At 45.3% G+C, this 23,825-nt stretch overlaps 1 protein-coding gene across 2 annotated transcripts in view; it reads right to left on the bottom strand.

Annotated features, from left to right (window-relative positions):
- Positions 1–23,825, bottom strand: part of znf385a (zinc finger protein 385A) — a 54,483-nt gene that overhangs the window by 8,495 nt on the left and 22,163 nt on the right. The window contains exons 2-4 of one of the 2 annotated variants that reach the window (XM_071524885.1): positions 17,866–18,017; positions 11,004–11,114; positions 5,001–5,175 (exon numbers count right to left, since the gene is read on the bottom strand). In XM_071524885.1, coding sequence (XP_071380986.1) covers positions 5,001–5,175; positions 11,004–11,114; positions 17,866–18,017 — 438 coding nt within the window. Of the gene's footprint in view, positions 1–5,000; positions 5,176–11,003; positions 11,115–13,941; positions 14,358–17,865; positions 18,018–23,825 lie in introns of those variants that run through there. The other variant, XM_071524886.1, reaches the window with a different exon arrangement.

Below are 23,825 nucleotides of genomic sequence, written 5' to 3'. Positions count from 1 at the left end.
TACTGTAGGTCTAATTCAACATTGATAAGGCCGTTAACTGACCTTCCTCCCTGCTAGCTGGCCTCACAGCCAAACAGAAGAAGGAATTATTCACTGGGAGAGGTCAGCAGAGGGAGATAACTCCATCCAGATGCTTTAAAGTATAGCCCGGTGTGTTTGCATTGAATTCACTTCGGGAAATTAAAACTATGTATAGTATGCAGCCCATGGAGAGAGGCTTTGTTGATCAAACCATAGGATTAAATAAAGACTAATTTAAATTCAGTCCGAGACTGAATTTGAGCTTCCGCTGTAGTTTGCCACTAGATCCAAGGTTCATCCCTGTTCCTTAAGTGTGAAACACCAAATATTCTAGTCTGCAAGCTTCTTGCAAATGCAGAAAAAAGTCAGTATCTCATTATGGGATTAGTGGGGGAGGTAGCATAAGCTAGGACAGTGCTTATGTAAGCAAACATATTATTACACATTATTGTATAAAGAATGCAAGAGATCCCATAGGGATGGGAACCAAAAGAAGAGTACACTTTTTATTGTTACATAAAATATAAAGGTGAAAGCAGAACAGCAGGGAGTTATTGCCATAATCAATCCTGTGTGTAGGTGGAATAGTGTGTAGTGATGCATACAGTATGTTCCTTTTAAATGTCAAATGAAAGCAGCACAGTTTAAACCAAGGTAAACAAATTACAGAATCCATTTATTTTGGGTTATAAGCCATGTAAGCACTGTTCCAGCAAGGAGAGCAGAGGAGGTTTACCACAGGAACAGGGTATTGACCGGCCGCGGCTATGACAGTTTGCAGGCGGGCATGTCCCAGTGTGTGTGTATACCTCCTGTGTGTGATCAGGTGTAAGGGTTACTTGGGCAGGATGACTCCGTCTGCCCCCCTCTGCCCCCCCTCCACCCCTGTGCCTATTCTTAATGATTAACGAGCTCAGAAACCCAATGCTGTCCTAACGAGAGCTGAGCCTCATTCATAATGCAGTAGGGTGCCTTCTCCTCCCAGCCTGGCCCGCATCCTAACTCTGACTCACACATGCACACACACACACACACACACACACACGCACGCACACTCACACACACACACGCAAATTATATTTTATTTTCCAGAAACTCATGTTGACCATTTGAGGATCAAATGTGAACAGAGTTTGATCGAACAGTCCACCACAGGAGGAAGTGGTTTATCAGTTGATTTACTGAATATCAAACTCCAGGATTGACAAACAAATATAGACAGAGCATGAAAAGCATATCAGCTCTGCGTAACTCAACACTATAGTCAGCACATAGACATGCAACCCTAGCCCTCACATGAAAGTCATCTGTTTAATTGACCTTGGGTCTGTGTGTGTGTGTGTGTGTGTGTGTGTGTGTGTGTGTGTGTGTGTGTGTGTGTGTTTGTGTGTGTGGAGTAAGAGTGCTATAATATGAGGGTGGTTTTAACAGGGCCCTTCATTAGAGTGGGAGTGTCTGGGAGAGGAGAGGGATAAAGAGGAAAGGAAGGAGGGAGGGAAGAGCAGAGTTTCTCTCCAAGTAAACAGCTGCTTCTCTGTCTCCCGCAGGCCCAGCCAAACCCCCAGCTCACCAGGCCAAATCCCCCAAAGCCAAGGCCCTCCTCTTTGGGGGGACGGCTGACCACAACCCCCTCTGAGGCCTAACACTCACAGGCCTGCCTGCTGTAATAGCTTTACGGTTGAAGAACCGGCAGCATCCATTCCAATAGTACTGTAACTGACATCCTCACAGTTTTAGCCCACAGCAAACCCTTAATTTTCCCCGTTTTTATCGTCATCATTGTTGACAGGATGTGCTGCATATTTTCGCTGGAGATGATGCAGCCAGTCAGTGATAAGAGACAGCCAATGTACTAGTGCTAGGTGCCATATCTCAATAAAAATGTCTCGGAAGCATATGAAATTGTGTAACAGCCCATGAGTCAGATCAACAAACAGACCATCCAGAAAAATCATTGAGCATCAACAACAAACACGGCACTGTGTTGTAGGGGTTTGCAATGTGGGAAATCTTCTCCCTGTCCTTCCGGCTGCACTCACAGGTCCTGACCACATTCTTTGTGTGTGTGTGTGTGTGCGTGTATGTGTGTGTGTGTGTGTGTGTGTGTGTGTGTGTGTGTGTGCGTGTGTATAGCCTATCTGTCTTTGTCAGTTTCAGAGTTAATGCCCCACTGTGACCCATGTTAAGCTCCTAGCCCAAGCCACAGTGTCTGTCCTCCAGACGCTCCTCTCCCAGTTGGGGCTGTGCGCAGCTGGCTGCTCCCACAGCTCTATCCCCTACCATGGAGCTGTTATTCTACTGGTGCAGTGGGACAGTATCACACTGAGCACACAGACACACACACACACACACACACACACACACACACACACATACACACACACTGTATATACACATATAGACGCACACACACACACAAGCAAGCAAGCAAGCAAGCAGGCAAACCAGGAAGAGACGAGGTTCCAGGGTCACGAGAAACAGGCTTGGATGGAAAAAGGCATTCTTTCACATGTTACTACTTTCAGATTTAGATCACGGCAGGCTTGTTTTGGCTCCCCCGTGCTCTTGGAGCTCGCTCAGGGATCTCTCATTAATGGCGGCTGGGCTCAAGCTGGCCTCAGATCCCCCATGAAGGAGAGAGACAAACGGACTGGCCTTTCACTACTCTGGGGTCAGCCAGAGAAAACCACTAGACAGAGAAAGGGCTACATTTATGGATAGAAAAGGAGGCAGACACGCTGAAAAGCTAAGGCCTTTGCTATGACATGATGTGGTATTTTGGCCTTTACTGGGATCTGAGTTTCATCTTTTCTTTCTTCATGTTTGCACTGTGCCCTCCTGTCAATGAGGTGGAAATGTCTGGTAAACAGTCAGCTATAGAAACCTTTGTAAATGTCACCAAAACATGGCCGGTCCATTCATTGCTTAGTGTTTAATCCAAGGACGGAGTGGTGACACTGAGGGAATGGAAAGTTCTGGGCGGAGACAGGAGAAGGGCAGAGGCAAAGACTACCCAGCCTCCGAGTTATAGCTTGAAATAGGAGGAAGAGAGAGAGAGAGAAAGAGAGAGAGAGAGAGAAAGACAGACAGACAGAGAAAGACAGACAGGAACAGCAGAGACAGACCGAAAAAAACAAGAATATAGATAGTGCTAAAGAGCGAGAGAGCCTGCAACAGCCTCGATCATGCCCTGCATCCATAACAACTAATAAAATAACATGCCAACAGTGAATTACTTTTCATTAAAGTCAGATCAGCTGTGCTGTCTCTGTCCTTTCAGATGCCGGCTTAGATTCCACTCAGTCTATTAACCTCTTCAATAACAGTGCCATCTTTATCTTTCTTAATCAATGCCTCACACATGTTAGTTTAGCACCCATTACCCCCACCAGGCTCAGACAACATGGTCTATTTTGAATCCGTGTAATACTTCCCAATAACTCACTTCATAGTGCCATTTGTACATACAGACACACACACACGCACACACACACTACAATGGGGCTCCTTGAAAAGATGCCAAAAACCTGCCATGTTTCCATGTCATTGTGTCATGCCAAGTCACCTGCTCATAGTCTATACAGGGTGGACACTAAACCAGCGTCGCATTGTTCCAGTTGAACAAAGCGTTACTGTGGTTTGGCCGGAGCAATACAGAGAATAGTTTCTGGTGCAATAATGATGCCTGTACTTAGATCAACCTGTCAGTCAACACGCAAGACATCTGGTCTCTGGTTTTCATGCTGGCCAGACAAGATAAACTGAGTGTTCATGGGATCCCCACTTCCCAGCATCACTTTTGTCCTAAATTAAAACAAAAGCAGATTTTTACACACATGTTCCCCAGCGAGACAACAGTTTAATTGTTTGTGCGCCATACACTATTTCATTAATCAGTGTTCCAGCCTATGAGGCAATGTTTCCAGTGCAAATATCTCCTACATATGCTGAGTGTATGCCACTTAACACGTGTGGGAGCACAAGTGCAAATACCAGTTGAAATACTGAAGATACAAATTATTGGAATGAATTGAATAAATCACATCAATCACTTAGGAATTATATATTTAATATTCTGTTCAGGATATGTTAGGGTTTCAGTTTTGGCGATGATTTCTCAACCATGGTGGAAAAATTATGACAGAATCCATCTGTTTTTAATTTTAGTTTAATATCAACCTGTTTCCTTTTAGCTGGCTGATCTTCACCTGTTTTCACCAAGCATTTGCCAACACTTACAAAGCTATGGCTACGTTCAAAACAGTAGCCTCAGACCGACTGATTTGAAGGTGAGATTCTATTTCAAGACTAGACTATTCTATTTTTAATGTGATTTCATGTGTCTAGGGCCTCTGCAAGGAATATTGCTACATCTGTGGCCCACTTTTAAAGTAATTTCCTCAGTATTTTGAGTCAAATATACTTTAACATTAAAAAAAACTTTCCTTCATTTAAAAAGAAAGCGTAACATTAGACTAGGCCATTTCAAGTTCTGGCAGTTCCCCAATTTGTATTTTTTTGTTTTTCCTTTTTGCTCAGCTACTTCTCTTTCATGAAACAACAATCTCTAAAACATCTATTTAAATTGTTATGTGCCCCATGTGATGTAGCCTGTTGTCAGCGTAAACAGTTTCTGAGCTATGTTGAACTGTCCTGGCTATAATGCTGGAGCTTTGTTGCTGGGAAGGCACCTTAGTATTTAACTATGCGAGACCACACAGAGAGAAGAGTCGCTCACAAGAAGAACAATATACTCAAAGGCCCGTTGTGATTAGATGTGTTTGTTATTCCTTCATATATGCGGCGCAATCATTTTCTACATTTTCCATTTCATTTCCCAGCAAAATGATAAGCCTCGGGCCATCGTGGGCAATGATTATTTCCACAACACTGATGGGAATTCATGACTCACACAAGCTACTTATCCATTCCTTTCTATCTCTGCTGCTCTTATTGGGGTTTCTATACTGCTCTCTCACCTGGTTTGCTGGGGTCGCTGTCGGGGGCAGCGCTGGGGACTCCAGGTGGAGAAGGGGAGGAGGTGGGGGGTGCAGACGGAGGCTTGTCCCCCTCCTGAGGACGGCTCTTAGACGTCTCGATGCCCTTCACTCTCCTGGCGTGGCGGTTGCCTTTGTAGTGGGCTTCTGCCTGGCTCTATAGGAGGACACAGGAAAGAAAACAGGTTTTATTAAGTGAAAACTAATGCCGACAGGTGAATAAAACATTGCCGGCTGGTTTTGGCTCACTGTGACATACGTGCACACACACACACACACACACACACACACACGCGCGCGCGCGCACACACACACACATGCACGTCATTATGATAGCATGTTATTCAATATACACTGGGGACTGGAGACCACAGACTGCAGGCAGGCTTACAGTGGATAGATAGCTGGGTTGCAACATGGGAACACAAAAGATACGATGATGAGCCCCGTGAAGTGATGGAAACGCCAGAGTCCTGGAAACTGTCTGTGCCCCTTCTCCCTCTGTCATCCTGTCTCGCTGTTTCTCGATCGGGTTTTCAAGTTAACTATAAATTATCAAGTTGTATATTTATACCTGACAGCTATGCCTGTTTCTCTGTCGTCTGTTTATCTATCTTTGACATCGCCACTCTGCTCATGGTTTTGACATGCATCCTCCGCAGATCCCTGTAGTCCATACACCCTGACAGTACTTTGGCTCCTGCTTTCATTACTACAGGGAGCATTCATTACTACAGCCATGCTGACAGACATGCCAACGGGAGTTGAACTCTGGGTCAGTGTGGGATGCCATGATATGAGGCCCCATAAGCCCTGCTCCCTTCTCTCCATCCCCTCCACCACACACACATACACACACACACACACACATACACATGAGTACAGTATACATTATCAATAGGAGGCTGGCATACGTGGGCTTTTATGACATAAATACAGTGATCGCCCTCAGCTGCTGGAGAAGGTCAGATGGCCCATGCACAAACCCTGATTTAATTGCAGTTGAATTCTAAAGATACATGCTACCGGGCAGCAGAGAGCATATCTGTAATATCTCAGAGTTAAGGGTAACAGGGGGATATGGACTTTGAGTCTGGAGGTTTTCAGGGGCTGAAGAATGTCCTGCATTCCAGCAGAGGGAAAAAAACACAGAGATGTGCAGAGATCCATTACAGAGGCTGCTGTGGCTAATCTCCTGTTGAAAGGCTAGCTAGTAGCTAATGTGTTTGTTCTTAGAGTAAACAACAGAGGTGAGTCATCCATCAGGGAAGTAGAGGGACATCAGGGGAGACTGTCTCTGTGCGTGGAGAGAGGTATGTGTGTCCGGGACAACATGGCGGATGAGATGCGAGGTTGCTATACCGAGCTGTCGCCAGCGGTCTAGCTTCTCATTACGGTGATTGTGAAACACAAACACACACACACAGATACACAGAGAGAGAGGAGGGAGATATTAATGTATGTTTGCCATCTGTTCGGCCTCTCTTTTTATCTCTCTCTCTCTCTCACGCTTTATGTCTCTCACTTACACACACAGTCAAACACACTCGTTGATGATACACATACACACCAGTGCTGCACTTGTATCTGATCATTAGACGGCTTTAAAATGGTCCCTGGTATGTCCAGGGAGTAAGCCGGTGTGCATGTTGGCCAAATAATATTTGTATCAAGGGGGCAATGATGAAGATGATCATTAAGTGTCTGGATTACAGTGCGTTGCTGGGCAGAGACATGGTCTTGGAGGGCTGCTGACAGCTGCCACAGGTGCTGAAAGGCTTGGAGAGTTTGCGTGGCACTGAGAGCATCAAACTGACCAGGGGCTCAGGACTGGGGATAGACTGGCTTGGCTGTCTATCCCCTCTTGTGGTAGTGGTTGAGATCCTAAATGTGTATGTTTGCTGTGTGTGTGTGTGTGCCTGAGATGGCACCCTGCAGCAGACATGCCCTGGCACCGTAAAACCCAATAAAACAAGGGCAGTGCCTGCAGTCTTTAAGCCACATGGCTCTTATAATTCATGATGACGGACTGGGCTCTGGATATAGCAGATCCTCTGTAACTGTACCCCGACTGGCCAGGGGTCTTAAGGAGCTGCCCTGGCAAAGCCTGCAGATCAAGGTGGAGGGGGATGCGTGTGGGGGGCATGGTGGTAAAAGAGAAGTGATCCCTGAGAGATGAAGAAGGGAATGAGGGGAGATAAAGGGAGAGGGAGAGGTATAAGGTGCTGCATGGCGAAGCGGCCACAGAGGCTTTCTTAACCTCTACTGCCAAGCCTGGGGGATCAACCGGCAAGCAGCTGGTTGTCAGTGTGAGGTCCTGGGTGGAGAGAAGGGAGAGAGAGTGAAGAGAAGATAGGAGACATGGTGTCTAGCCAGGGAACTACAAGGCGAGGAAACTGAAGAGCTGGACTGAGAAAAGTGGGAACGATAGAAAAGAGGCAAAAATCACAGAAAAGCTGCATCACATCAACCTGTGATGCATGTGTTTCATTATGTGGAGGGTTCAAATTGTACAAAAGTGCTTTCCAGCGTGACTCTCATTTTGAGGAGAAAGCTGTGATGTTACAGCACAGTGCAGCTGCAGCTCCAGATGAGACAGCGGGGACGGAGAAGAGAGAGATAAAGGGAGAGAGAGAGAGAGAGAATAAGAGAGGGACCAGGACAATGGGCGAGCAAGCAGGGGAAAGAGTGAGGGGGGAGTGAACAAGAGAGGGGGAAGGAGAGCAGTGAAGGAGAGAGGAAGAGGAAGAGGAGGAGGGAAGCATATCAGCCTGGTCTTGCTGCAGCACCGGTGACGTCGGCCAATGCAGCGAGACAGAGCCTGTGATGTCACTAATGCAGCATGCCACCAAGGTTATTCTGCATATACAAGCCTTTAGCACCTCACATCACCACAGGACGCAGGGACACTGGGGCAGCAGCCCTCCCCCATTTTTCCTCCTATCCCCTCCTCCCCCCCATCTCTCCTTTCTTGCTCTTTCCCAAGATGCACTGGGGCTGTCAGAGCCAGAGTCTAATCCATGCCCTTGACGAATGCATCTTATAATAAGTAGTGGCAGCCAATTTGAGGCATTTCCACACTGTAAATAATGCGGCATGAGGGAGAGAGACAGAGATAGAAACAGAGAGAGAAGCAGGGTGAGAGAGAGAGAGAGAGAGAGAGTCAGAGAAAGACAGAGAGACAGAGAGACAGAGAGAAAGATCAAATGGGATGGGAATATATGAAGGCAAAATGACGCGTGAAATGACTGGAGCATGGGGTGGGAGTGGAATGGGCGAACTGGATCTTCTGAGGAGAGGTACATTGATCATGACATTACATGACAAGCCCCCATTGCTTTGTTTGGCCTATAAGCAATCAACTCACAGACGGCAGATAAAGACAGTGAAATGTCAACGTCAAGGGCAATATAACCTTTTTCTTTTTGACGAAAGAGCCTGAACTGGAAAAATGAGGCTGGGGTTGGAGCACCGGATTCTTCGAAGTGTATCTCGCTGTATTTTCATCCATGAAATATTCATCCAGACTTGACATTATGTAAAAGAGGACGGTGTGGGTGGGGAGCCATTTCTGTGGTGATATGGAGGAGTGTTTTTCTCCAACCTAGCTTAGTAGGACAGTACAGATTATACAGAACCTGCTGTATATTTGACATTGCTGATATGCTGCAGTGTATGTTTTTTCTTGTTTACAGTGGCAGCGAAAGTGACAATGACAGCAGAGAGGCGGTGTAGTCCTGCATGCCTGAGAGCTTCCAGGTGCTTGTATATGTCTGCATGTGTGTGTGTGTATGTGTGTGTGTGTTTGTTTTTGTCTGTATGTGTCTTCCGTCTGTCATCTGTTGTCAGGAGCCAGGACATAAGACACTGTTACAGATGTCACCCAATGTTAACTCACACACGTGCAGACATACACAACACAAATTGCATGAGCCTCACTGGGTGACTCTGTTCTTATGAAACCTAAGCCAGTCGAGTCTCGAGTCCCCACTTCTGTGAAACATAAATTCAGTGGGACTCTGAGGAGGAGGGCAGGCAGCCCTCTAAGGTTCATTTCAGAGAGCGACAGCTGTTGGGGTCAAAGATGGTTCTCTGAGAGGTAAAGTGCTTAGTCCTTAATTAGCTGGTAATGTCAGTGTTTACCAGAATATTTATGTGTCCGATTTGTTCGAAAGAAGGGTCACATGCTAGGCTATAAACAGTATTCCTCACATGCTTTATGCGTCAGTAATGCTCTCTCTTGCATGATACTATAATCTTGTCTGTTCAGTTAAGAATTAGGCTAGATATAATGGCAAAAATACAGTAGATTCTGTATTGTATGTATTGGATCCATTGGATGCATTCAGTGCTTCTACTGTAGCCTCCCTCCATGTCATATCTTCTAGCTGGGCACTATTCAAAGTATCATTAAAACAATAATTTCACCTGAAGTATCTTTTAATACCCACACAGAGCTACACTACGAGTCAAACGTTTGGACACATGCATTTTTCTTTATTTTGACTATTTGTCACACTTTGGAATAATAGCAAAGATATCAAAGTTATAAAATAACACAAATGGAATAATGCAGTCACCAAAAAAGGCATTAACTTCACTATTTGTATTTGTCTAAGAAACCAATTTCAAGCATTTAAGCATAAGCCTTTAGATCAAAATGGCTTTAAGATATTGAAAAAAATAGTACATTCAATCAGGTGTGTCCAAACGTGTGACTGGTAGTGTATATCATAACTTTGTCCAACAGGCCATATCATTACTGAGGTAGCCACTATTTGCCCTCTAGCTCTGGGTTCCCAAAGTACTTCACAGTGTAAACATCCCTGTCTTACTGTTTCCTGTTGCCTATGAAGATGTACAGGCAGAGACTTAAGACTTAAGATTACAGCCTTGCAGCTCCCTGACCACACGGAAGCCATGATTGTAGACCCACAGGGTATATATAGTTCTGGTCCACTCCCTAGCGCTGTGTACTGCAGATGGATGGATGCCCTGGTTCTGAAGGTTGCACCACAGAATAGGGACCATCACAGCCAAATTATACACTGCACACCAGAATTACTATGAAATTTGGCGTTGATATTGTTATTTGTCTATCATATCGGTCTCAAGCTTCTAGAAAAGACTGAGAATAGATTGGTAACACTACACATGAAATACTCCCATATGATTTTTGTTTTCTTTCATTCGTCATCTGTAATGTACCAGTGGGTGTGCGATTAAACTCCCATTATGAGTTTGGAGATATAAACTACACCATATGGACAAACAGATGAAACTGCTGTTATAAAACAGATTGATCAAATTATATAAAAGCAAGAAAAAAATACTTGCCGCATTTAATTCTGGAGAGATTTTAACTTCATGGTATGCTTATATGAAATTAACTTACCCGCATGTCCAAGATCTTAATCAAGCTTTTTCAGTGTTGATGGGCAAGAGAAAATCCCTTTGAAAATGCAGGAAAAAAATCCTATTTCACGGTCTCGGCTTCTGCGGCAGCACTCGAGGCCTTCAGCTGCAGTGCTTATTGCCTCTACAAACTCCTCACTTTGCTGTTTTGAAATGAGTAAAATTCCAACGGGGTCGCGACTGCCAAAACACAGCCCAAACAAATGTACCAGACACGTCCTCTGTGTCAATACCCTGTCTGGGGAGAGTACACAGCAGCAAACAGGATAGGGGACCCTCCAAACACATTCCTGAGGGATATGTGTGTTAGGTGAAAGGTGTGTGTGTGTACCCTTTGGAAATACAGCACCTTTAAGGCAGAAAGGGTCATGGAGAGATCAAGAGAGATGGAGAGAGAGCAATATTTGTCGCTGTTGGGTGAAAACCCTGTAGGCTAATGCCCATTTTGGTGATTTACATGTTTTAACTTCAACTGAAGGATTCCACGCTCCTCTATGGGTTCAGGGTATTCTACAACCCTTGGCTTTACGAAACTCTTTCAAAACCAAGTATAACCATCTATTACTGTACCTCAGAGTTGAAGCGGATCTGGCAGACGTTACAGGAGATGACTGGCCGCTTGGTCTTGACCAGCGGAACGCCAAAGGTGTGGTTGATCACCGCCTTCTGTACCGGGTCCATCTGACAGAGAGACAGAGAGAGAGAGGGAGAGAGACAGAGAGAGAGAGAGAGAGAGAGAGAGAGAGAAATGTGTGAGAAATAATTCATACTTGTACACTTTTGTACTCCCAAAGTCCTGGTGCTGAGTCGACAGGCCAGTCCATCATAATGATGTAGGGGGTTGAACGTGCTTTGCCCTCTACACCTGATGGTAGAGGCCAGTGTTGAGCGGAGTGTGTTGGGCATGTGTAGCACCAGGAACACCTGAGGTCCACCGCGCTACTGCCCAAAAGACACTAAATGACCATACACATCTGTGCATGCTCATCCCAGACCCTAGCACACATTGAAGTGTTTACAGAGCCTAACCCATGTGTGTGTCTGTGTGTGTGTCTGTGTGTGTGTGTGTGTGTGTTCAGTAGTCAGTGGTCAACAGTGTTGATAGAGTGTTGCTACAACTGGGATCACACCTGTTGCATCCTACCCAAGCTCAGACTTGTGACCCTAACCAGGTTGTTACAATAGCTTCAAACTGGCCCTGTACTAATTGTTTCAGCTGGGACGTCCATCACTGTTGGGATGTTAAGTACCTCGTATAAATTTAACTGGCTCGCTTTAGCAGCTCTCCAATGTGTCGGTGGCTAAGCCCCCCATTTAAACACTGCCCCAGACACAAAGACCCAAGAAATCCTGCTTGTACTGATCTGACCAGGCTCCGCGCCATTATCTATCTATGTCTGAAGCAAAATTTATCTAGCGATCATGGCTAATTGACATTAGCATTTGTCTGGAGTCAATGGCTGGTGTGGATTTCCATCACAGACAATTGTCTGGCACTTCATTTTGTGTATGCAAGCATTGGCAGGCAGCTCACGCAGGCAAACTTTAAGTTGATGAGACACTGAATGCGTACTTAAAAGGAATGAAGGGAAAACAAAGGCCCTGGTCTGGTGGACAAAATGGTTTGAATATGATGCTGTGTGTTCTGTATTCATAAGGCAGTGAGGGAATGTTCCAGAAAGAGCTTTTGATGCAACTCTGTTGATTTGGAGAACCCGACAGAGTCTAAATGACTCAATTTGGCTCATCACTAAGTTTAATTTGGCTAATCACCAAGCTTTCCCTCAAGCTATCTTGCACCCAGAGCCATAGTCTCATCTAATATAAAAATGGCTCAAGAGTTTGGCCTGAGGAGAGACAAAGAGAAGGGAGAGGCTGAAATGAATATTCTCATAAGTCAAACAAAAACAATTTGAAAATCCACACAGGGCTTGTTACTCGGCAACCCCAAGGAAAAAGGGTAAACAGAGAAGAGAAAGAAAGAGGGAGGAGGGCTGACACAGTTAGCTGGGTGGCAAGACGGTGCAGATACACACCATCTGGAGGAGAGAATAAGTGAGAGAGAGATAGAGAGAGAGAGGGAGAGAGAGAGAGAGAGAAAGAAAGAGAGAGAGAGACAGAGAGAAAGAGAAAGAGAGAGAGAGAGAGAGAAAGAGAGAGAGAGAGAGAGAGAGAGAAATGGGAGAGAGAACAGAGAGAGAGGCCCAGGCCGGACATCCTCATCTCAAATTCTTATCTCATTTGGCTTTCTTCCCTGCTGTCCGACGTCCATGACTCCCTCTCTTCACTCTCCCCCAAAACTGATCCTTTCCACCTCATTATAGATCAGGCTCCACTGCTGGTGCTGTGAACGCAGATGGATAGAGGGGGGAACGGATATAGAGCAATGACGCCGGTGGATGATAACTATCTAAACAACTGCATGAACAGCTTAGCAATGACTGTGCATTAGCTTGCTGAAGCCTATGGAATAGCTTGTGCAACATAGTGACTATAATAAAATATCCATTCGACAATCAACACTGCCTTCTTTTACTTGTGACAGACAGATTAAATCATGCCAACTCCCACCAACCACACATATCTGAATGGGTGTGCGTTGAATGTGTGGGTGTCCACGCTGTGACCCATCACCCCTTTACAGAAAGTTTAATAAGAGTTGAACAAGCCTGGTGGAATACTGTACACTGAATCATCGGATTCCTCCCCAGCCAGCCCAGTTTTCTGGGCGTGGGTCAGCTATGACCAAGCCAGTCAACTGTTCTCAACTGTTACAAACGTTGTCCAGCAGCCAGCGAGGCTTTTTAAGGGGCTTTTCTTGTGGCCTCTTATACCCAAACTTCGTCCAAGACCTTTCCTCATGAAATAAGAGCAGAGCCGTCTTGTGATGTAACTGGAGTAGTGCTGCTTGAATGTGGCAAGGACCCTGGCAGGTGAAAGTAAAAGAACACAGACCATTGACTTTAGCATCACTCAGGGGCCACGTCAACGGTTCCACGGGGCCTTGACGCCTTAATGCCCTAATGCCTTTTGTTAACATGGGGCAGCCTCCAGACTCAGGGAGAAACAGCCCAAACAGCAGCCTGACCGGTCATACATCAACAGCACACAAAACGACTGCATGCACCAGGTTTAGGTGCCAACATCTTCTTTCTATTGTCTTTATTTCTCTTACTTTCTCTCTTCTAATCTCCCTCTGTCTCATTCTCTCTTTGTTTCTCTCCTCTCCCCAAAGTGTGTTTCAGTCAATGCCCTTGCAACGAAATGTTTGGGAGTGTTGGATTCCAGCAGTGAGGAATGCACTGCTCTGTGACTCTCGGTGGGACCACTCTGGCAGCAACAGTAAATCCTGTGCCTTGCCAGATAAAAACAGCCTTTGAAGCCTGAAGTTCTACTTTTGAGTTGTGTCCAGTTTGAGACACAGTTCACAGCCTGATTTGAATAGCTCCAAACTGGCACCCATGTCTCCGCGTGTGTCCGACGCTCATATTTGTGTTGAGGTACTCACCCTCTTCTCCTCCGTGTCTGCAGGAGCTTGGAGCTGCATCGGTCCTCCAGTGTGTGTGCTGCTGGCCGTGGTGTGTGTTTGAGTCTCGCCGTGTGCGAGACTGAGAGTGTGTGGCGCTCTTTCCTCACTCATTCAGCCTCCTGGGTTGGTTGTCAATGCTGAATACAAACTAACTAGGTAGAAGCAGGACTTGCGCCTAGTGATACATTGCCAACTAAGATTTCTGTTTGTTTTTTTTCCCCTTCAACACTCTCTGCTTCTCTTTGAATCTAAGTTGCTGCCGGAGAAGAAGTAAGTGTTTGCCGTGAGGATTTCCTCCTCTCCAAATCTTTCCCTCGCTCTCTTTCTTCACTGACACATCATCTAACAAGTGCCTGTCTCCTCTGCTCAGCCTCCTCCTCCTCTCCTCTTGCCTCAGCTCCTTTCTCTCCTCTCCTCTCTCTCTCTCTCACGCTTCCCTGTAGTACTTTTCCCGCACTGTACTCTCCCACTTTTCTCCTCCCCCTCTCGCTCGTGCTCTCTCTTCTTCATGCATACTCAGCCTGTCCAGATGCAGTCAGTGTTGTGCGTCCTGCTCCCCTCTCTCCTCCTGCCCCACTCCCCCCCTTTCCCTCTGTTCTCACCGTCTATCAAATGTCATCGTGAGCAAGTGGAGCTTTTGCCCTGCCCATCAACCCCGACCACATCCCCCAACCACACACACATGTTCAACCCCAAACTCACACACACACACACACATACACACAGTACTCCCTCCTTCCCTGGCCTCTCGCTGCATCTGCTCGAACACATGCACATATGTGAGCCCTTTCAGTAAGACATCAGAACTGATAAAGCCCCTTGTGTAACTGCACAAAACAAAACATATTCTAACAGGCTTACGTTTTCATTTCCATGAACGTCAAATCAGCCTCAGTCTACTGAAGCCTGTAGGGGTCCTTAGAGGGAACAGGCATGACGACACCCAAGTCAACTAGAGTGGGACTAGTCCGGGAAGATTAGTGTTGAAAGAAAAGAAAAGTGTTGTAAACAAGGACCTGGACCGATGGAGAAAGCTGTTTTGGAAAAGAGGAGAGGGGGAGAGGGAGGGAGGAGGAGGAGGAGGGAGGGAACCGCAGCAGGTGAGCGTCAACAAGTCTGCGCATGGCTTCGCATGATTAGACACCTTCATCGGAAATTCCTGACTTTGCAGCCTGAGCGAGTCCGCGTCGGGGCAGGCAACTCGGCTCAGAGGTGTGTGTGTGTGTGTGTGTGTGTGTGTGTGTGTGTGTGTGTGTCTCCATATCGGCACCAGCTGCTGCAGATAAATTATTCAGCCTCGTCACTGTCTAGAGGCGCATTGGGCGAGACAGGCAGGTAGAGGACAAATCACATTAGAGAGCCATTAAAGCTGTATAGGGCTTTAGGAGAGGCCATTCCTCTGCTTTGGGGCTAATAACCCTCAATGTGAAGTGCAGTCTCATTAAGACTGTACAAACTCAGCATAGATCACTTATTAAGAGAGAATGATAGAATAACAGCATTAACTAGCTGCCAGCGTAGTCTGAAAGCACCGCTCTGCTGTACAGGGACATTGTCTTATTTCTGCTATTATACATTCATTGAAATATAGTACATATCAATATTTATCATCAGTGGGTTGTGCAGACACACACCAAGCAAAGAAACCTAAGACAGTGGAATTGATACCTTTAAGGTAAATTAATCCTTGTTCACCCTGCACTCGTTCAATTATATGAAATACATGAAACCCAAGCAGAGTATGAATCTCTGGTTGTTTAAACATTCCTCTGCCTAAAAGCCCGACAAGCCATAAAATCTGGTCAGTGATGAAAGCAGAGCTGCAAACACTTACTCTCTTACTCTCAGTGTTCCAATATAAGTTGACTCAACCACTCAACACTAATTCAAACGCAAACACAAAGTTTGGAGAGCTGAGGGCAGTGACTTTCTCTGCATGGAAACACATTACAGTGTCTTCATGAGCAAAAACCACAGATGGATCTTCTTTCACATCTGTTGTAAATGCGCTATAACACATCACAGGTCCAAAACAGTTGAGCCTGGCCTGTTCACTTCAGGCCCCCTATGGTCTTCTCTCCCCCACGTTTCAATCAAACACCTACTGCATCAGCAGGATGAGTGAATCCTCCTCCTGTGTCTGTCACTTCCCATTGTTCTTTAGTGCTCACAATGCAGTAAAAGCCTTTAAATACTGTACATGTGTATGTGCCAGTATGCAGTGAAGTTAAGGTCAGGATGTCCTCCATGCCTCTCCTATGGCCCCATCTCCTGGCCACAGGGCTGTAAAACACTCAGGACTGGCTTGCAGTCATCAGCAGCACCAGCTATTAACAATGTCCCTGTGGACCTGTAGACATAGTTAACGTTCTGTAAAGGAGTATGGGGAGCTGGGATACATGAGGGAAATGCTACAGAGAGAGAAAGAGAGAGAGAGAGAATGAGAGAGTCAGAGTGATGAAGAGGCAGAGACAGCAAGACAGAATAAGAGAAAGCAAGCAAGACATGAAAAGAGAATGATTTCAGGGTCGTGCTAACAGATGTGAGAGTGGAAACTAAGTGCCTGTATAATTACAGTAACTCTATTAATCCATGTCTGCTGGGTGCATTGTAGTTTTAACCTCAGTGCTTCCAGTTATGGCCCATGGAGGGCTATTAAAATGGCTGCATAGTCAAACTGTGGTTAACGGTCTCTGGACGGCTGTTACTGTCTCTGTAGTGCCACACACGGTCAAGACACATGACAAATACTTACATTTAGCTACAAGAGATTGCTATGCGGCCCCCTGCATACTGCAGCCAAATATGCAAGGCTGACACACACAGAGAATAACTCTGTTCCAGACATGGTCCAGAAATAGCAATGCCCCATATACACCTACATATAAAGTCCACTGGATTTTACATATTGCTGACTAGAAAAGAGCTTACATTCCCTAATGGAGTCTGGGGGAGCAGGCGGCACATTGTGCTGAGTTGGTGAAATGCTAAATGTCCCTATGGTCTAATCTAAATGATCAGACGTTAGTCATGGCCTGGGGACACAGGAGAATTCCTCTCCCTTGGAGAAAATTCCACATCAAACACACTGTACAGAGGATGGTGTTTGAAGTAGCTACACAGTGCTATAAAGCTGGCCTTGGAACCGCTCTTTAATTCTGATTTCTTTTTAAGTGATGGGAAATTGTGAGTAGTTCTAGATGTGTGTACATGAAATAATGTATGCATCCTACAAGACAGTATTTACAGGCAGAATGTACAGGGAAGCTTGTCTAAGTGTTGTACAATATGCATTTTTGAGACTGGGCCATGATCCAAAGTTGAAAATTAGTCACTTGAACTGCCTAATATCCTGTCATAATCACCATGCTATATTAAACATATGCCAATGACATAATTAATTAAGCAAATTAATGTATTAATTATCTGTTTTATTAATTAGTTAAGGAGTTATACACGAAGACACCACCATGACAACGGAACGTCCTGCATACCATGTACCAGGGTGGCGGGACATAAAAACAAGTTACCAAATTATTCTTGAAAAACACTTGATAGATTTTGACAGGAAAATTATAATTTAACAAGCTATTGTACAAGCTACTGGCTATATTACTCCCTCCATACATTCCCAGGATCTGGATAAGGTAGATGTAAGCCAGTATGTAAATATCCTATAAAGAAGGTTAAATATCAAATTAGCCCATACAATAGGCAACTGGGTCTTGCATAATAAATGTGTTTAAAATCTGAGCCCTGGAAAAAGTTTAAAAATCACTGTTGTGTGTCTTTCTGAGTATATTTTGTGCTGAGTCTATACTGCATTGGGCGTGTTAAATGACTGCAGTGTGTGTGTGTGTTTGTGTGTGTGTGTGTGTGTGTGTGTGTGTGGTCAGCTCTCACTGTGTTGAAGTTGTGGAAGAGGCTCATGCTGTGTGGGGGTGGGGCGGTCTCCATGGGGAACTGCAGGAAAGGCTTCATGTCCAGGTGGGGCTGGATCACCGTGGGGGTCCGCAAGAACGTCGGCACCGCCGCGCCTGCCCGGTTTATACCTCCTACACCCAGAGAGAGAGAGGGAGAGAGAGAGTCATATAAACATGTATAATATTCTTAAAACTCATAGGTATATAACAGAGTGAACGCACTAGACTTGAGCTGTTTCCATATGTTTGCATCGGCTTTGTAAGACAATATTGTGATGACAATAAAGCTCTTTGAGTTTAATAAGTATAAAATTGAATAGAGAGAGAGGGAGAGAGAGAGATAGAGAGAGAGAGAGGGAGAGAGAGAGAGGGTTAAAACATTCATTGTGTTGCTTATTATAGATGGTGCACTGATGGTTCCTGTGAATGTGCCATTGAATTCCAATAAGCACAATGAGACTTAATTGCTGTGCATACGCAATTATTTCCCTGCAGACAGAGCGAAGCTACGTGGCTCCACAGCACAACACACAATCATGAATCTGTGAGAAGAGGCAGCGTTTGGGCCGTTAAAGACACTTGATGGATTGTCACGGACAGACATTCTGGTTTTGCTGTCAACTTGACGAGACCGAAGCGCCATAGCGTAGCAGCACTGCCGCGCAAAAACACTGTGATAGTGAGGGTTTTGTGGGCCTTGTACAATTTACATCACCGAAGCATTTCATTATACTAAAACATTCACATCAAATGAAGCAGGAATGCCACAGAGAAGAACAGAATGCCACAGAGACAGTGGGGATTCCTCTCATCCACCTGCCTGCCAGTCTCCTCTCTTTTCTTCTCCTCTCTTGGGAGACATCTGCAGCTTGATGATAATGAGTTTCATCTCAGCATGTGTTGCTTTATGTCATCCTGGCTAGCGCACTAGAGCTGGATCACTTGGTTATGTCTAATTAAGGAATGAATGAATTAGACTCTGATTCCTCTACTCACGTCTGACGCAAACTCCCTGGCTTTAACTATATCCAACATGCTGTTTGAATGGATTTCCACTGGAGTTGAGAGACAGAGCCGGTCTCTTATGAACACCAGTGAAAGGGTACACACACACATACACACACATATATACACACACACACACACACACACACACACACCTGTGCGCTATGTCAATGTTTAATTCTCCTATAAAAGGATGTCAGGCTGTCATTATGATACACGGCTCCCTATCCTCGTCACTGCTCCCATCTGCCTCCTCTTCCTCTCCTCCTTATCCCCCTCGTCTCTTCTCTAACCTCTGTCAAGGATGATAGTGATGGGGCCCACACAGCAAAATTCAGCCTCAGCAAGCTCTTAGATTAAGCCTCTTAATATCCGCAACTGGATTTCTGCGGCTTTCAAATTCCCCCGAGACTTAAAGCTCTCCCGCTCTCCTTTTTGGGATTGCTCTAAGCTACTCTCCCGCACCCTTCCTTCCTCTCCATCTCTCTCTCTCTCCCTCGCTCTGCTTCCCACTGCAATTCGTTTCCACCAATCTACCTGCCTCGCCACTTTCTCATGGTAATTTCTGCATTTATTTGACACCTCTGCATTTCCGCCAAGCTTTAAGTCAACTGAATGTGATCAGAGGAAGTAGCATGGCTGCCGCATGGAGGAATATGGTTTTAGCAGATGCAGCCTCCAAGTTGGATTAGAGAGAGTGAGAGAGAGTGAGAGAGAGTAAGAGAGAGCGAGACAGAGAGCGAGAGAAAGAGAGAGAGAGCAAGATTGACTTTGTCAGACTCGGAGAATGTGCTGTCTCAGCTGAGGCCCAGCTGCTTTTTGCTGCGCATCTGTGGGCCTTGAGGTTGAGAGGACTGCATCATTACCTCTGGTTAGGCGTGTAAGTTTCTTCCGCTGAACACATCGCACTCATACACGCCCATACAAATGCATGTATGAATACACACACAAACACACACACCCATACAGGCAAGAATGCACACACACGCAAACACCCTTACTCTATGAGAAGCAAGGTTGTTGCTCCATGCCTGTTGGTGTTCCAGACACAATTAGATTTCCGACTGGTTTACTGTACTTGTCTCATCCTTGCAGGCCGACTCAGTACTCGGTCTCTCTTTGCCTGCACTACTCTCTCTTTACATGTACTCAACTATTTCTCATTTATCACTCATTTAGGAAAACACACATTTGTGGTACTTTTCAACACAAACTAGGTCAATAAATAATAAACAATTTGGTAACACTTTAATAAGATCTAAATAATGATTGCTGTATTTTATTTATGTTTACTGGTTATTGCTGCTCTGCATGTCTGCATGTATCATAAGTTGGTTGTGGTCAGTATTGCTTGGCTGTGTGTTGTTGCTTCGTGTTGCTTGCATGACTATTATGTGCCGAAATGGTGTTTGTTGTTGCTGTATTGTTGTGTTGATGTTTTGCTGTTTCCTGTTGCTTTGCATGGCTTGTGTTCTGCCTTGTTTTGTTGCTGTCTCTATGGCATGTTGTTGTCTTTGTTCTGTAAATTCTTATCACTTTATAGGTTTTAAAACATCTCGCCAAAAGGACTACAGTTGAAAATTAGGCAGCTGGCTAACACTGGCACATTTACAGAAATGTTGATTAATGTGTGTTGTCCTTATAAATAAATAAACAAACAAACAAACAATACATGTTCTCAGTAAAACATGCTGAAAAGTCACACGTACATCTATGTGTTGAAAATGACACATTCTTTTAAAGAGAACACATTCACACACTTCTTAGAACTACATACGTCCAACTATCCCCAGACAGTCATTGAGCTGAGCTCCTCCTAGAAGCTGTGTGTTGCGATGAGCGGGGATGGGAAGCCCTGTGGCTGCTCCCTCCTCCACCTCCACCTCCATGACTGATGAAGGCAGCTCCTCCTCTGGGGCTGCGGCCACTAACAACGTGACTAATACACTGCCTCTTGACTGCATTTATCATGACACTCTGCACCGCATGTTGATACATGGCCTGTGTTCTCGTATAGTGCTTGTGTCTTTGAGCGTGCACGCATGTTATGTGTGTGTGTGTGTGTGTGTGTGTGGTTTGCTTGGAGGGAGTGTTGCCCATTTAGTTGAAGTTGCACAGTAGTAATGTTTGCTGTTCCCCAGTGAGTCTGCATTGGAACATGGAGACTGTAACTGCCTGTGAAGTGGGTCAGCCAGGCAGGCAGACGAACACAGAGAGAGGCTGACCAGGGAGCAGAGCCTGTCTCTGCAGCAGGAGGAGCCGAAATCCAAGGAACTGAATGAAACTGAGGAAGAGAACGGGAGAGGAGACAGAAGGATAGTTGTCCTTGGAGCAAAGACAGAGCCTGTCCCATCAGGGACAGTGTGTACGTGTGTGTGTATTTGTGTGTGTGTGTGTGCATAAATCAGAGTGCGGCTGCTTCCTTCTCCCAGTGTATAATTACCCCATTAAATTAAAGCTCTCTTTGGGGACCAGCTCACAATGTAAATCAAACTATCGCTGTATGGTGCAGGAGTGTGCCTGTGTGACCCGTGCAAGTTTGTGTCTATCTGTGTGTGTGTGTGTGTGTGTGTGTGTGTGTTTATATGTGGTCCCAGCGGACTCTACTCTGCACAATGACGTAACCCTGCAGTTGAGCCAGACCTCATAAAATAGCAAGTCATGAGTGATTCTTCATTCACAAAATCGGTTGTGTAACAACAGAACAAGACTCGCCACTATACATAAACGCAACATGACACAACAAAACCACGGCCAACGTTCACACTGCATCGCTGCCATGGATACATTGTGTGTACAGCTGTACCAACAGTGCTAACTATATTAGTGTCGCCTAGACGTTTTATGAGCGAGGGCATAACAGTGTCCTCACTCTGCATATTGCCATATTCCCTCCCTCTGCTCTCCCTACTGCCCCATGGAACCCGATCCGTGTGAGTGTGTATGTGTGTGTGTGTGTGTGAGTGAGTGTGTGAGAGAGTGACAGACAGGACAGTCTGGAAGAGCTGAGAGAGACTAGGACAGTGATTTGGATGTTGTTAAATCCTGTGACACGCCAGGAATCCTACCACGCTGGCGGGGGCCATAATCGGAGCTCTTAAACAGCCTGCTGTACAGGGACGCCGCCAGCGGGCCTAGTATTGCAGCCAGCAGCTTGCTGTATTTGTATGTGTGTGTGTGTGTGTGTGTGCGCGCGCTTGTGTGTAAGCACCCACACTTACACAAAAACAGGCAAACACCCATGCTCACACTCTCCTCCTGTCGTACAAACACACATACATACTGAGATAACAGTAAGGGAGAGAGACAGGATGAAGGAGAAGGGCAGCAACAGAAGGTAAAACAGGCTGTCTGCAGGCTGAGGCAGAAGGCAGAGAGGTGGAGGAGAATACTGGAATGGTGCAGTATAGACAGAGAGGAGGAGGAGAAGAAGGAGGGTTAAAATTAGAGAGAAGGGCGAAGAGAGATCAAAGGCGAGAGAGGCTGATTCTCCTATTTGGAATAATTCGCCAGCCTGCGTGGCCCTGATAAATCTGCTATTGGCCGCACTGCCACCCCCACCCCCACCTCCAACATGAGTACACACACACGCACAGATAAATTAAAGCTCCCCAATCCTATTTCTCACTGGGACACATTTGTAATTCCCTGACAGTATGTGTGTGTGTGTGTTTGGGTTTGGACTATTGCAGGCAAATAACACATATAGGCAAAGAGAAAATAACAGATGGAGGTTGATAAAGAAATATATATGGCAAAATAGGATTTCCATATGGTTATTGCTCATGTCATTATGGCTGTGTGCATGTGTGTGTTCCTGCAAGATTTCTATCTCACCCAATAATTTGTCACCTTATGATATAATGCAGTATAATTTATAAATGGTGATATAATGTATATGGTAAATACAATATATAGGATATTGTCACTATCAAGTGTAAACCTCTTATCTCTAAAAATGTAATCTTTTCAGGAACAAGAAAAACAGCCTTGATCTTAGCTTAACTAATTTATCCAATGGGGTTTGAAAGGGCTTCATCAGCCCAAGAGATCAGAATTTTCTCAAACCAGAGGAGCGTGTAATCCTTCAACTCAAGTTAAGAAAATCACCAAATTTGGAGTTACAGGTTTTTCACATGACAACAGTGATATACTGCAACTGTAGGGTATATTATAAGATATGATTTTATCAGTATGCACACTGGAGCTTATTACGTTCATTGAGGATTGTGCTCACTTTAGTCAGTGTCTAATTCTGAACTGAACTGGACTGAAGCTGAAAGAGGAAGCATCTATTGGAAATTACCATTTGGTGTTTTCCTTGTGTAATGCTACAAGACAAAAGTATCAGAGGGCATTGCTAGAATCTAGGCTAAGAGAGTCTTTCATGTCTTGAGATTATCTAACAGGCTGTGTAGGTGGTACCACACTGTATTCAGCCTTTTTTCCCATGGGCGTTGGGTGCATTCAGGAGAGAACAATAGGAGCAGGGTGGTTGGCACTAGGCACCCTGGACAGGCACAGATGTGCCGGGGTTGTTGGCAGAGGAGGCAGGGAGGAGGAGGAGGCAGCGGCCCGGCTGCCAACTCGCCTTTCTGCCGGGCGGCGAAGCAGGCACCTGTCCTCCACATGGCCCAGAGGGGAGGAGACATCAGGACAACCACAACAACAAGATATATGCTAGGTTTTGTTTGTGCTGCTGCTATGTTTGATGTTGGAATTATTACTGAGAGAAACGTTGATAAGATTAGATACATTTGATAATACAGGACCTGATTGTGATTAACTTTCCATAATGAAATGACAACTATGAGAAATAATTTTTGGCATCTTAAAGTTTTGTGCCATGAAGGCAGCTTTAGTGATTAACTGCACAGCGTACATAATTTACTTTATCGACCTAGTGTGCACTGCGCATTGAGATTTCAGACTAAC

Source organism: Centroberyx affinis, unplaced genomic scaffold (assembly GCF_046629955.1).
Source record: "Centroberyx affinis isolate AG114_WGS23_722 - 3 ecotype Tasmania unplaced genomic scaffold, CSIRO-AGI_Caff_v1 ptg001245l_1, whole genome shotgun sequence".
Classification (NCBI taxonomy): Eukaryota; Metazoa; Chordata; class Actinopteri; order Beryciformes; family Berycidae; genus Centroberyx; species Centroberyx affinis.
Note: the sequence above shows the minus strand (reverse complement) of the source record. Positions and strands in the feature narration are given on the sequence as shown.